Source organism: Protopterus annectens, chromosome 17.part0 (assembly GCF_019279795.1).
Source record: "Protopterus annectens isolate FY-2018-M chromosome 17.part0, PAN1.0, whole genome shotgun sequence".
In the NCBI taxonomy this organism is placed as follows: Eukaryota; Metazoa; Chordata; order Ceratodontiformes; family Protopteridae; genus Protopterus; species Protopterus annectens.
Genome location: NC_056751.1, coordinates 691,647,172 through 691,660,766, shown reverse-complemented (window position 1 = coordinate 691,660,766; position 13,595 = coordinate 691,647,172). Strand labels below are relative to the sequence as shown.

The following is a 13,595-nucleotide window of genomic DNA, read 5'->3' as shown; positions in this document are numbered from 1 at the left end:
GTCCATGACAACTGATTCCAGGCTTTTGTCTTACCAGTTTGTTTGGGATCCCCCTTTACCAAACAGATGTTTGCATATTCCTGACTGATGCCATGAGGATGCAGTTGTCCTTATGGCTGACATTATCCTTTGTCTGTCTTGGAATATTTATTTCTGTAAACGAGCCCCCCCCCCCAAAAAAAAAAAATAATGCTGCTATACTGCATGAGGCATGTATAAATGATATTCAGGTATAATACCTAAAAGGTATCAAAGGCAAAGCACAGCAACAGCAGTAACTATTGTAACTAATATAAAAAGATGATTGCATTACTGACATTTATCTATCACAATACAAATTAAATGTGAATACACTCACTTAAAAACATGCAGGTGACAAAGATTTTTTTGTAAAATCGAAACTTGCCGATAACAACAGTGTCTTGTTCAATGTCCCTGCTGGTTAACTGACTTTGCTTAGGGTGATATCACACCCCAGAGTGAGTGTTTCTAAACCTATGAACCACAGCCAGGCTCATACTTTCTTTATTCTGGCTCTGCACTTCAAATGAAGGCATCATCTGTAAAGGCACAAGGCCACACACCAAGCTGGTCAGATAAGGACACAAAGATCAGGTGGTCTACCATCTGACTGACTTATACATGGATAAGATCCAGGCATGCTTTAGTGGTACTGAGTAGAAAAATAAATATCTGGCAGGAGTAGGGGGAGAACCTATCATCCCTGACAGGGGTCATCTACTCTGGCCAACAATGCTATTACAGAAATGATAAGCTACGGAATTATAGGCCCAACCAGCTGGCCAAGTGGGTTGACCAGGTAGTGGTGAGAAGATCAAAGTACTAAAGTAAGTATTTGTTTATTATTTTTTGTTTATGGTAAAGATAAAAAGAAGCAATAACAATGTTGCATATTTGAAGGTATGGAAATATGTACATAAAATGTTATTATAGTAATGCAAAAGAAAGCTTAATCATATCTAAACACAGAACTGCATCTGTATACAAATATATGGAACCCTTTTGTGATAACATAATTGTCTATGTAAATACAGATGTAATATATGTATGAATACAATATATTGGTCAACTATACATGGTCGACATTTCAGAATGTCAAAGATCATATGCCTAAGACCATATCATCGACATTTGAAATGTTGACCATGCAGAACTGGCATCTCCTTATAGCGTGTAATGGAAAGATTTCCATTTCTGCACTGTAGTGCGATCTCGGAGTTCGTATATTTAAGTTAGGGGGTGGGGGTGCAGGGGGCATAGCTCACCTGCTAATGGTGTGAAGGTAAGTTGTCACTGTGTTTTTTTTTTTATTTTATTATATGGTTGACATTTCAAATGTCGATCATATGGTCTCTGGCATATGGTCTGTGACATTCTGAAATGTCGACCTTGTATAGTAGACCCAAATCTGCATTTATTTATCTCTAAATTATAATATGCATCTGCATGAGCACACCCACAATTGTTTTTTCATGTATGTAAATGTATCTATATGTACAAAAAAGAAAAAATGCATTTCCATATTATATCATTTACAGTAATGCATTTCCTTAGTAGTTAAACAACCTGCAGAGGAAAGGATAACAAATACACACAGTAAAGTGTAATTTCCCTTGAGAGCATACAGAGATGTTTTTAAAAATAACATTCCTGGTTCACATTACATCATTCTTCACACTTCCCTGGGTTCCCAGGCTAACAGAAACTACATTATTTAGTAAGCTCGCACCAGGTCAGGAAGCAAAGACATAAAGGACATTTATGCATGCAAATTCTCATCATTAACTCTGTCTTTAAAACAATAGCAAGAATTATTTCACCTAGACAGGCCAAAACCAACTTTAAAGTTGCTAATATTGCTAGATTTGCCACTGGCTCTCCTTTTAGAACTCATCATTGTAGTAATCTAAAACAACTAGGATGGCTAGAGTTCCAAAATCAGCTTCTACTTCACCAGCTTGCATTTACCCATAAGAGCCTGTATCACCCCACCAATACTCCTACACTCTCTACTCTCATTACCCCTTACAACAATCTTAAGAATCTACACTCCTCAAATAAACAACTTATTAGTACTAGCAGATCCAACAACTTAGAAGGAGACTCTCTGTTCTCTAATACTGTAGGAATACACTGGAACCTACTTTCCACTGAACTCATATCTCTGTCCTCAATAACACTTTTTAAACAGAAACTAAAACTATTTCTTAGTACACATTGGTTATGCCCTTGTACTAACCCTGACTAACTCTTTTTTTACTTTATACCTATGAATACTCTTCACCTTATCCGATACTGTACTAACTACTGACTTCTCCTTAATTTTCCTTATAAACCATGATATTGCAATTTAAATCTATGTATATATGTATATAGTAAACAACTTTTTGTACATTAGCTTTACTATTTGTATTATGCTCACCATTAGTATTGTACTTTTATTAATAACATTTACATCAAGCTTGTACTGTTGCAACATTTATTATTATATTGTGTATGTGTGTGATGGAGCTTTTCTCCCCGGGCCTCTACTGAAAATGGACATGTATCCATTTAGACTAGCCTGGTCAACAAATGTAAAATAAAATAAATAAATAAAATAAATAAAGATAAAAGACAGTCATAAAATGCTTGACTTAGCTTCTTTACAGCAGACTGCACTGTTGCATTTTTTTGCAGTTCCACATGCAACAGCATTTTTTTCCATTTAAGACAACAAGCCTGTGGCTTACATTAATATTTACAAATGACAGAATGATCTATAAAATTCTATGTGGCTAGGCTGGCAGCCTTCATCTATCTTCATCCAATCTTCACATGATAATTGTATAAGACAGTGATTTCTTCCACAACATTAACTGAATGTACAAGATGGCTGAACTCTCAAGCATGGCACTCTAGTGACAGTGGAGATTGAGGGATAAGGTGTGAAGGTTGTCATGTCAAATGAATGACCAGCACATACTGATAAATGAGTAGTTGTATTACTACTGTATTCATTTTTAAACCATCTCCTTATATGCTTACAGTTATTTAGCATAAAGCTATCAAAGTGCACATTATTGTACTCCTCTCCACCCTCCTTCTGCACAATCATCATGATGTGTTCCTGCTGTGTTTATCTCTTTTTTGTGCCTCCCATTTTCATACTTTGCTATTTCCCTCTTTCCATTCTTTAGATTAATCAGTATGATGTTACAACAAAATCATCATCTTCTTTCAGCTTTTCCAGTTATGGGTCACCACAGAGGATCATCTGTTTCCATGTTTTCCTGTCCTCTGCATCTTGCTCTGTCACACCAACCACCTGCACATCCTCTCTCACCACATCCGTAAACCTTATCGTAGGCCTTCCTCTTTTCCTGTTACTGGGCAGCTTCATCCTTAGCATCTTTTTCCCAATATACTCTGCATCCCTCCTCAGCACATGCCCAAACCAATGTAATCTTGCCTCTCTGGCTTTGTCTCCAAACCTTCCAACCTGGGCTGACCCTCTAATATACTTATTCCTGATCCTGTCCACCCTCGTCACACCCAGGGAAAATCTTAACATCTTTAACTCTGCCACATCCAGCTCTAACTCCTGCCTTTTTGTCAGTTCCACTGTCTCCAACTTGTATAACATAACTGGTCTCACTACCCTCTTGTAGACTTTCCCTTTCACTCTTACTGGTACTCGTCTGTCACAAATCACTCCTGACACTCTTTTCCACCCACTCCATCCTGCCTGTACTCTCTTCTTCACCTCTCTTCTACACTCACCATTACTCTGAACTATTGATCCCAAGTATTTAAACTCATCCCCCTTTACCAACTCTACTCCCTGCATCCTCACCATTCCTCTATCCTCCCTCTCATTCACACACACATATATTCTGTCTTAGTCCTGCTCACCTTCATTCCTCTTCTCTCTAGAGCATATCTCCATCTCATCTCATACGATGATACAACTAAATAAAAATAATAAAACCCTTTATTTTTTAAATTATAAAAATAATGATAAAATCTGTTCAATCTGATACTTGACTTAAGTCTTTCAGTCATGACTGCGCATAGCCGAGTCTATCCATAATAACAGAATACCTACAAAGTCACATGAAGCCTATGGATTTCATATAGGCTTTCTATACAATTAACTCAACTTTAAATACATTATACTTTTACCATAAATAGGTGTTTTTTTTTCAAAATGCGTTCACATTTTCTAAGTGTGAATAACTTGCACTGGATTTATTTGCATATATGAGTAGCAACACTATTCGTGGATATTTGTTACAGAGCAATGAAATGCAGAACTGTCAATGGCATCTTACATATCATATCTTATAAGTATATTACCGTATATTTTTACAGCATCTTACAGCATTTTTTCCTTGTTACTGTATTCTGATGAAGTTCTTCGCATCATTAAAGGACAAAAGTGCTTAATGCCAGTTCCGTCTAGTGTGTTTTTATTTATTTTTGCCACAGTGAGTTCATTTTAATCTTATATATCCTACTAATGTAATGTAAACTGGTCATTGTAATGAATATTCATAAAGCAATCATATTACAGCTTTAGAACCTGAAATAGATAGTCCACATCCATGTACCGTTTAAACAATTACAGCTTACTTGCTAGCTCAGTTTAATTAAGTCATAGGTCTGGTATACCCTACTCTCTCAGAAACCGTAGTGATCACATTACTGCGTTTGTAAAGAATATTGATTTTTGTAGGAAAGCTGCATGTTCAATACGTTGAGCAGTTTAATATAACAACATGGTGACTTACAGCTTGTTTAAAGCAAAACAATAAACTTTGTTTTGCTCTATATCTTTGGTATTTTCATTGTCACTATCTATTTTTCTCAACAGGATGAGGAAGCCTACAATGCTAACTTCACTTTACTGCTGATGAAGAATTATTTACTTCGAAAGGCAAACAATGCTAATTTTATGTATTAACAAATGCTTTTCATTTCACATTACATGTCACATGACTGGTGGGATATATGTATAAAATGGATGCAATATGAATGAATACGTTATCAGTTGAATCCTTGATAAAATGATATTCTAGATTTCAATGTCTTGAGTTTTATTTATTTTGTCTGCAACAAAAAAGAATGTTTCCCCCTTTGTAATCTGTCATTTTGGTGTGGTGTGGTGTGTGTGTGTATATGTATGTGCAATTGAGGGGTGAAAAAGACTTAAATGCCCATTCATTTCAGTCCTTTATGATATTCACTAAAGAATTCTAAACTGCCAAAATGAACTTTATGTGCTGGCACATAACATCCTGAATAGTTCTTCCAAAATTCAAGATCAAAAGCACAGTGCAGGCAAGTCCTTGCTCCTTAAAGCAAGTGCAGTAGATATAATAACCTCTAATGAGTACTCATCTACAGATGTAAACTATGCCCTTTATACATCTGTTCAGATTAAGAGAATGGTATCTACCTGAAAAGATTACTCATATTCCTTGTGCACATCATTACAGCTTTTAGGTGAAAAAGAAAAAAAACATTATGCCCCTTTTGTTGAACATAAGCAATACCTTTTGCAAAGCACTTGTAGCCTTATGTGATCTGTCTCCATATCTCTAGAGAGAACCCCACCCTCCACTTCCAAGCCAGACTCCTTTTGAGTCTGGTCAGTGCTAACCAGTGTACAAATGGAGGAAGCCATAGAAGCTGGTCCTGCCACCATACTACGCATCACTGTGCTCATGGTATCCCACCCTCTTCCCAATCCAAGACTGACTCCTGTTTGAGTCTGGTCAGTCCTAACTAGAGTACAAATGGAGGCAGCCACAGAAGCTGGTCCTGCCACCATACTGTGGGCATCGTATTATCCCTGCTCTCTGCCATTTCCATATATTGCTATAAATTCTTATCTATGCCCAGCGGACTCTGACCATTTCCACCAGACTCTCTGCGACAGTGCTGTGAGCCCCTAACAAATTCATGGCACATTGTGTTTCCAGGGGTAGCTGTGACAAATTCCTGTACCTGGCTCCGATTTGTAAAGGCAGTCACAGTGGACACTGTTACCTCATAATGTCAGTTATCATCCTGGAAGTGTTTGTTTGGGTTTGTAGATACTGGTGAAGAGGTGCAGGTGTTTTCTCCCTGTACAAGCTGGACTGTAACGTCAGCATGTGCTGGACTTCTTGATGCACTATCCCTTCCCACAGAGTTACTAACATGTTGTGGGAGTGTGAATCCTGCCATTAAAATTTGGGGACTGTGTACAATGTTATCATCATCTTCATCAGCTGTTCTGCTACTGATATCCTACAAATTTATTGGTAAAATGAACTGTTTGTTTTTGTTACTAACCCTGTAAAACTGACCTGAACACATTACTGGTAAAGAAATAAACTACTGTATGCTTAGTAAGCAGTTGTGGGAGACACTTACCGTGTGTACTGCCTTCTTTGTTATTCTGTACAGTTGTGGAAATTTCACCTGTTAATAGAAAGGATGTGTTTAATATAATCATCCCATGTTGGCATTCAATTCTATATATAAATATATGTTATTCTTACCAACATTCTCGAGCAGATGCATGTAGCTGTTGCAAACATTGGTAGCAGCCAGTGTCCACTGCACCTCTGATTATTCCATGACATCACCTTTTGTGTCCTAGTCATCCCCACAAATCTACAGGAGGTATTCCTCATCTATTGTTACGGGGATACATGTTGGAGGCTCCCCAATACTGCTAGGGGTAATTGCATTCTGCCTTACCTTAGCTCTAGTACATCCTACCATATCATTTGTCAGGTTCTTGCATTGTGCTAATGTGCAGTTTCTTTCACTAACTGCATTATTGTCCATTACAACTGATTCCAGACTTTTGTCCTGCCAGCTTGTTTGGGCTCCCCCTTTACCAAACAGATGTTTGACATATTCCTGAGAACTGACATGTGAAATCAGTTTTCCTTATGGCTGAAGTTTTATCCTTTCTTTGCCTTTGAATATTTATTTCGGTAAAACAGCCTCCCCCCCCCCCACCAAAAAAAAAAATTAATAATGCTGCTATACTGCATGAGGCATGTATAAATGATATGGTCAATGACATGGTCTGAAGAAGCGTATCCTTTTGATATGCGAAAGTGCTTACCTCCAATAAAGCTGTTTTACAAAACTTTAATCTAAGAATATCGTGGTGAGTCTGTGGTTCTCTTTCCTTGGATATTCCTTCTGTTTTGTACCGTGACTCTTCAGTGGAGCAGCTCATTTTGTCTCAATAAATGATATTCAGGTATAATACCTGAAAAGGTATAAAAGGCAAAGCACAGCAACAGCAGTAGCTATTGTAACTAATATAAAAAGATGATTGCATTACTGATGTTTATCTATCATATAATATAAATGAAATATTAATGTATTATTTAAAGAAACGTAGATGAGAAAGAACATTTGGTAAAACCAACTTTTAAATAATAAAAGTGCCTGGCCTAATGCCCCTGCTAGTTAATTGGGTTTGCTTAGGGTGATGCCACACCCCACAGTGAGTGGTTCTAAACCTGTGAACCACAGTCCTGCTCTTACTTTTGTCATTCTGGTTCTGCACATCAAATGATGGTATGATCTGTAAAGACACAAGGCCATATACTAAGCTGGTCAGATAAGGACACCAATATCATGGGGTCCATCATCTGATTAAGTCATACCTGGATAAGATCCAGGCATGCTTTAATGCTAGTGGGTGGAAAAAATTAACATATGGCAGGAGTGGGGTAAGCACCTGTCATCCCTGACAGGAATCATCCACTCCAGCCAACAATACTGTCACAGGTACAATGACCTACAGAATCACAGGCCCAACCAGTTGGCCAAATGGGTTGACCAGGTAGTGGTGAGAAGGTCAAAGTTCTTTTGTAGATATTATTTATTTTATATTAAGGATAACAATAAGCATTAACAATGTTGCATATTTGAAGGTATGTAAATATGTATCTACAATGTTATTATAATAATGCAAAAGAAAGTGTAAACATATCTATACACATAACTGCATCTGTATACAAATATATACTTTTGTGATAACATAATTGTCTGTGTAAATACAAAAGTACTATATGTATGAATAAAACTATATATGTAAGTCTGTAAATATTTGTCCCTAATTTACAGTATACATCTGAATGAGTTCACTTACAACAATTTTTTTAATGTATATAAATGTATGTATTTATACAAAACAAAAAAATTGCATTTCCATTTCATTTAATTTACAGTATTATATAACCTTTGTTAGAAGTTATACATCATGCAGACCATTTTTGTAAAGAAAGTGTTTTCTTTGTGTTGGCCAGAAAATATTTATTAGTATAGCCACAACATTAACTGCATATAAAAGATGGCTGAACTCTCAGGCACTGCACCCCAGTCACAGCGGAGATTCAGGGATGAGATATGAAGGCTGGCTACAGTGTCAAGTGAATGACCAGCACATATTGAACAATGACCAGTTGTATTAGTACTGTATACATTTTTAAACCATATCCTTACATGTTTACAGTTATTAGGCAAAAAACTATCACAGTGCATATTATTGTACTCATCCAAGAACATGGTACCCCTCCTCTCCCACCTTCTTCAGCATAACCCTCTTAATGTATTCCTGCTGTGTTTTCTGCTCTATGTCTCCCTTTTTCAAACTTTTCTGTCTCCCCTTTTCATTCATTCTTTAAAGCAATCAGTAGGATGATACAACTATATAAAAAAATAAAACCCTTTATTTTTTTAAATTATAACAATAATAATTAAAACTGTTCAGTCCGATGCTTGTCTTAAGTCTTTCAAGTGTGACTGTGCAGAGCCGAGTCTGTCCATAGTATCTGAATACATATGATTTCATATGAAGCCTACGGCTTTCACAAAGGCCTTTGTGTACAATTAATTCTTAAATTTAAATACGTTATGCTTTTGTGGTAAATAGGTTTGTTTTTTCAAAATGCTTTCACATTTTGTTTTTGCCATAAATAGGTGTGTTTTTTTCAAAATACCTACACATTTTTTAAGTGCAAATAACCTGTACAAGATTTTTTTGCATATACATGTTGCGGCGCTCTTTATGGATATCCACTACTTCTTCTTTTGGCTTTTTCCTGGTTACGGGTTGCCACAGTGGATCACCTGTCCACTCATGATTGGCAGTGGAGTTTTACAGTGTCGAGTTGACAGCCTGGCACCCAACCTTCCACAGAAGGCACACACATGCACGCACTCACACATAGGGCCAATTTAGATTGTCCATTCCACCTACAGCATGTCTTTGGGATGTGGGAGGAAACCAGAGCACCCGGAGGAAATCAACAAGACCACAGGGAGGACATGCAGACTCCACACAGAAGGCACCCCAGCTGAGGATCAAACTGGAGATCCTCTTTCTGTTCATGGATATCTGCTGCACAGCAATAAAATTGCGAACTATGAATGGCATCTTATATATTATACCAGTTTCTTTTCTTAAATAATGTCATAGTATAATATGGTGGTACGCTGTGGTGGTGTGTGGGCGAAACGGTTATCCCCGGCTTTTGGCGCCGTCGTGGGTAATTTAGCATTACCCACAATCTGTATGCCTATTCTACTACTGTAATGCAAACTGGTCACTGCAATGAATATTCATCAAGCAATCATATTACAGCTTTAGAACCTGAAATAGATAGTCCACATCCATGTACCCTTTAAACCATTACAGCTTACTTGCTAGCTCAGTTTAATTAAGTCATAGGTCTGGTATACCCTACTCTCTCAGAAACCATAGTGATCACATTACTGCGTTTGTAAAGAATATTGATTTTTGTAGGAAAGCTGCATGTTCAGTACGTTGAGCAGTTTAATATAACAACATGGTGACTTACAGCTTGTTTGAAAGCAAAACAATAAACTTTGTTTTGGTCTATATCTTTGGTATTTTCATTGTCACTATCTATTTTGCTCAACAGGATGAGGAATCCTACAATCCTAACTTCACTTTACTGCTGATGAAGAATGATTAAGGTTTGAAACCCAAGCAAATGCTAATTTTAATTATTAACAAAGGGTCGTGTCATTTATCGCTTGCCTTATATTTTGCTTATTTTTCTTTTATGGTATTCACAAACTGTACTGTTTTATTATTGTCTTAATATTTGTAACCATTGTTCAATTATTTTTAATTCTGTTTAATGTGCACTGTGGAGCTTTTCTCATTGGGCCTCCACTGAAAATGGTCTCATACCCAGTCGGACTTTCCTGGCAAACAAATGTCAAATAAATAAAAAATAAATATTGCAACATGTTACATGATTGGTGAGATATATGCAGAAAAATGGATGCAATATGAATGAATATTTTATCTGATGAAGCCTTGATTAAATGAAAATGTTTGGACTTGCATTCATTTATTTATTTTATTTATTAACATTTGTTGACCGGGAAAGTCCAGTGGGTCAGAGACCCATTTTCGGTGGAGGCCCGGGGAGAAAAGTGCCACAAGCATTACAAAAGAAAGATAATATTTAAAATACAATTAAAAGTATTACAGATATAACAGGGAAAAAATTACAATTTACATTTCTTAGGATTTACATTAAATTGAACTAGAAAAATCCTTACAATAGGTTGTAATGTTACATCGACAGACAAGGCATGGACTAAGAAACATTACTTTCTTTGGTAAGATTATGGTATCCGGTCTAGTAGGAATACACTAGTAAAATGTGAAAACTGGGTTTTGCAAAGTTTTGTCATCGTAGTATTTAGTGAAATGTACTGTTTAAGGTGATTTGCTCTTGAGGCAGGTGCAGGATGGATTGTTTAGATAATATGTTTTTAGAGCTGCTTTAAAAGATTAAGCATTGTGGATATTCCGGATTTCAGTGTGTTGAATTTAATTTGTTTTGTCTGCAACAAAAAATATTTTTCACTTTATAATCTATCATTTTGTTATGGTGTGTGTGTGTGTGTGTGTGTGTGTGTGTGTGTGTGTGTGTGTGTGTGTGTGTGTGTGTGTGTGTGTGTGTGCACAGTTAGTGAGGGATGAAAAAGATAAAAGTCCATTAATTTCAGTCCTGTATGATACTGACTAAAGAATTTTAAACTGGCATACTTTAAGGGCTGACAGATAACATCCTAAATAATTCTTCCAAGATTCATAGAAACACAGTGCAGGCATTTCTTTGTTCCTTCTAGCAAGTCCAGGAGACGTAATAACCTCTAATGAGTCCTAGTCTACAGATGTAAACTGTGCCCTTTATACATTTCTTTAGACTAAGACAGTGGTCTCTACCTGAAAAGATTACTCATATTCTTTGTGCAGTGCATTACAGCTTTTAGGTGGAAAAGAAAAATAATTTTATCACCTTTTTTTGCACATAAGCAATGCATTTTGTAATATGTCTATACCATTCTCTATTTATAAAGGAACCATATACTTGACAGTGGAATGAAGTTCCCCCTCTCCTCTCTTCTAAACTTTCATGACTGTACCACACTAATTGCTTACAATTGGAGTTGAAAGTGGTAGAACTGTTTGCCTTTGAACTTTATCTACACTCCATTTTATGTTACACGGACTTTCAGTAATCCTCAAATTATTTTTATTTCATTTTATGTTATTTTCTCTATTTTGAATTTGATACTGAAAACACACTTTTTATTTGAGATATCATCTCATTGTGATTTTGAGGTATAGATTTTTTTTATTTTTGTTTCAAAATTAAGCTGAATTCCTATGTTGTGTCCTTAATTATTATTTAAATACTCATAATTTTATCTAAAGTAACATTAAGTGGCTTTTCTTTCATCTCTGTAGTATATTATAGTGCACCTTATTCTAATTTGTACATAATTCATCCATTTTGACAACCTTTATTTTTTATTTATATTATTTTATATGTTTTTAACATTTTAACTTCTTTCATGATTTGAGATATTGAATATTTTACCTGTCTTGTGATGTTATGCTTAATTTTATTACAGTTATCTCAATATTTGTTAGCGTAAATCTTTATTTTACATGCACAATGAAATGTTACAATGTCTATACTTATACTTTTGCCCCCCCCCCAGCTTTTAATTACAATGTATTTGAATGTCATCTCTTTTATAAAGTGATTTGGATTAAAAGCTTGGCTAGCAATGCAACCGTTCTTAAATCACCTTTAGGTGTCTCACAATATCTTAGCACTGGTTTTGGTTCACAGCTAGGATGTTTTTATTATTTCAGAAAGCTCAGAATCCAAAATGCATTTATACATTTTGCTCACACTTTATTATCATTAATCCTTTTCCAAGTAAGGATTCCAATTTCATGCAAAAAGGACCATGGCAAAGAAAATAATAAATTGGCAATAAAATTCTAAGCTGGGAAATGAACAACAAATCATGAGATCAAAAGGCTAGGATGTTCAAAACCCTTTGAAGAAGAAGAATCCTGTCTGTGAAATTATTGCAGCTTTGGGAATAAACAAAACAAAAAAGTACAGAAAAATACATTAAAGTCTTGCAACTTTATCTGAGATTAATGTTTCAGACAGCTGTCTATTTTATTTATAACCTTTGTGTGCCACTCAAGCCATGTGTGTGTGTGTGTGTGTGTGTGTGTGTGTGTGTGTGTGTGTGTGTGTGTGTGTGTGTGTGTGTGTGTGGTCCTTCTCTCAGGTTGGATAGTCTTTGGCAATCAACCAGTATAGCTTAAAGCAGTGAGAATGATGAACATTGTGCAATTGTGCATGTTGCGCTTATCTATAACAGTAGATGTTTGAATTCTTCATTGCCATATTTGGCCACCATCCCACCAGTTCTGTATATAGTTTGTTGTTGGGATATACAGTCATTTGTCATTGCTGCAGGATAAGTACAGTCATTCTTTTAGTTTGAGCAAGAAGGTACTGAAGAAAGCTTCCCTCGGACGGCCAATTCCCCTTCCAAAGGGCTGTCCAGTCAGCAGTCAGTGCAAAGGTGTGGGAGGGAGCTGGTTGGTTGCTGTGTTCTTGGCAGGATACTACCCATCTAGATTAAAGGCTACTGCAGCAGTGAAGAATTCTAACATCAACTGTTATGCAACTGTACTTTCTACATGTAAAATGTATCTCCAGTTTCATTACTAAAAACTCTACTGAAACAAACATCTGGCTTCTTTGGAATTTTCTTTTTCAAATATGATAGAAACAAGTAAAACAGGAACTTAGATTTTTTCACATAAATGTTTCTGCTGGAGATAAACTTATAGGTTCATAGGTTGATAGGTGTTTACTAGACTAACGACCACAAGGGCCTTTTTAAGCCTAGCTATGCATTCCAAATCTGTCACAAGTTCTGATACCCTTGATTAGTGTAAGCAGGGGTTTATTTACAAGCAGGGTCCTGGGAGAAGAAACATTTACAAGCTGCATGTGTGCATTAGAGACATAGCTGCCAAACCAGTTTCCTCTCCAGTTGTCTATGTTGAACTTGAATTGTGTTAGGGAGGAACTCTGCTTCACATGGATGGGGAGCCTCTTCCATAGCTGGGGTAGTCATTGGGATACATACCTGTCTCTCCAGCAGGTATACTTATATCACAGGCAAAGTTTAAGACTTTTGAATCGGTA

General features: G+C 36.3%; 1 protein-coding gene across 11 annotated transcripts in view; it reads right to left on the bottom strand.

Moving 5' to 3' along the window:
- The window catches only part of LOC122791844, a 2,266,858-nt gene that overhangs the window by 374,616 nt on the left and 1,878,647 nt on the right, over positions 1–13,595 (bottom strand). For 9 of the 11 annotated variants that reach the window (XM_044059805.1, XM_044059804.1, XM_044059811.1 and 6 more), the window contains one exon: positions 6,424–6,471. The exons of the other annotated variants lie outside the window; for them this stretch is intronic. In XM_044059805.1, coding sequence (XP_043915740.1) covers positions 6,424–6,471 — 48 coding nt within the window. The remainder of the gene's footprint in view (positions 1–6,423; positions 6,472–13,595) is intronic. 11 annotated transcript variants of the gene reach the window in all.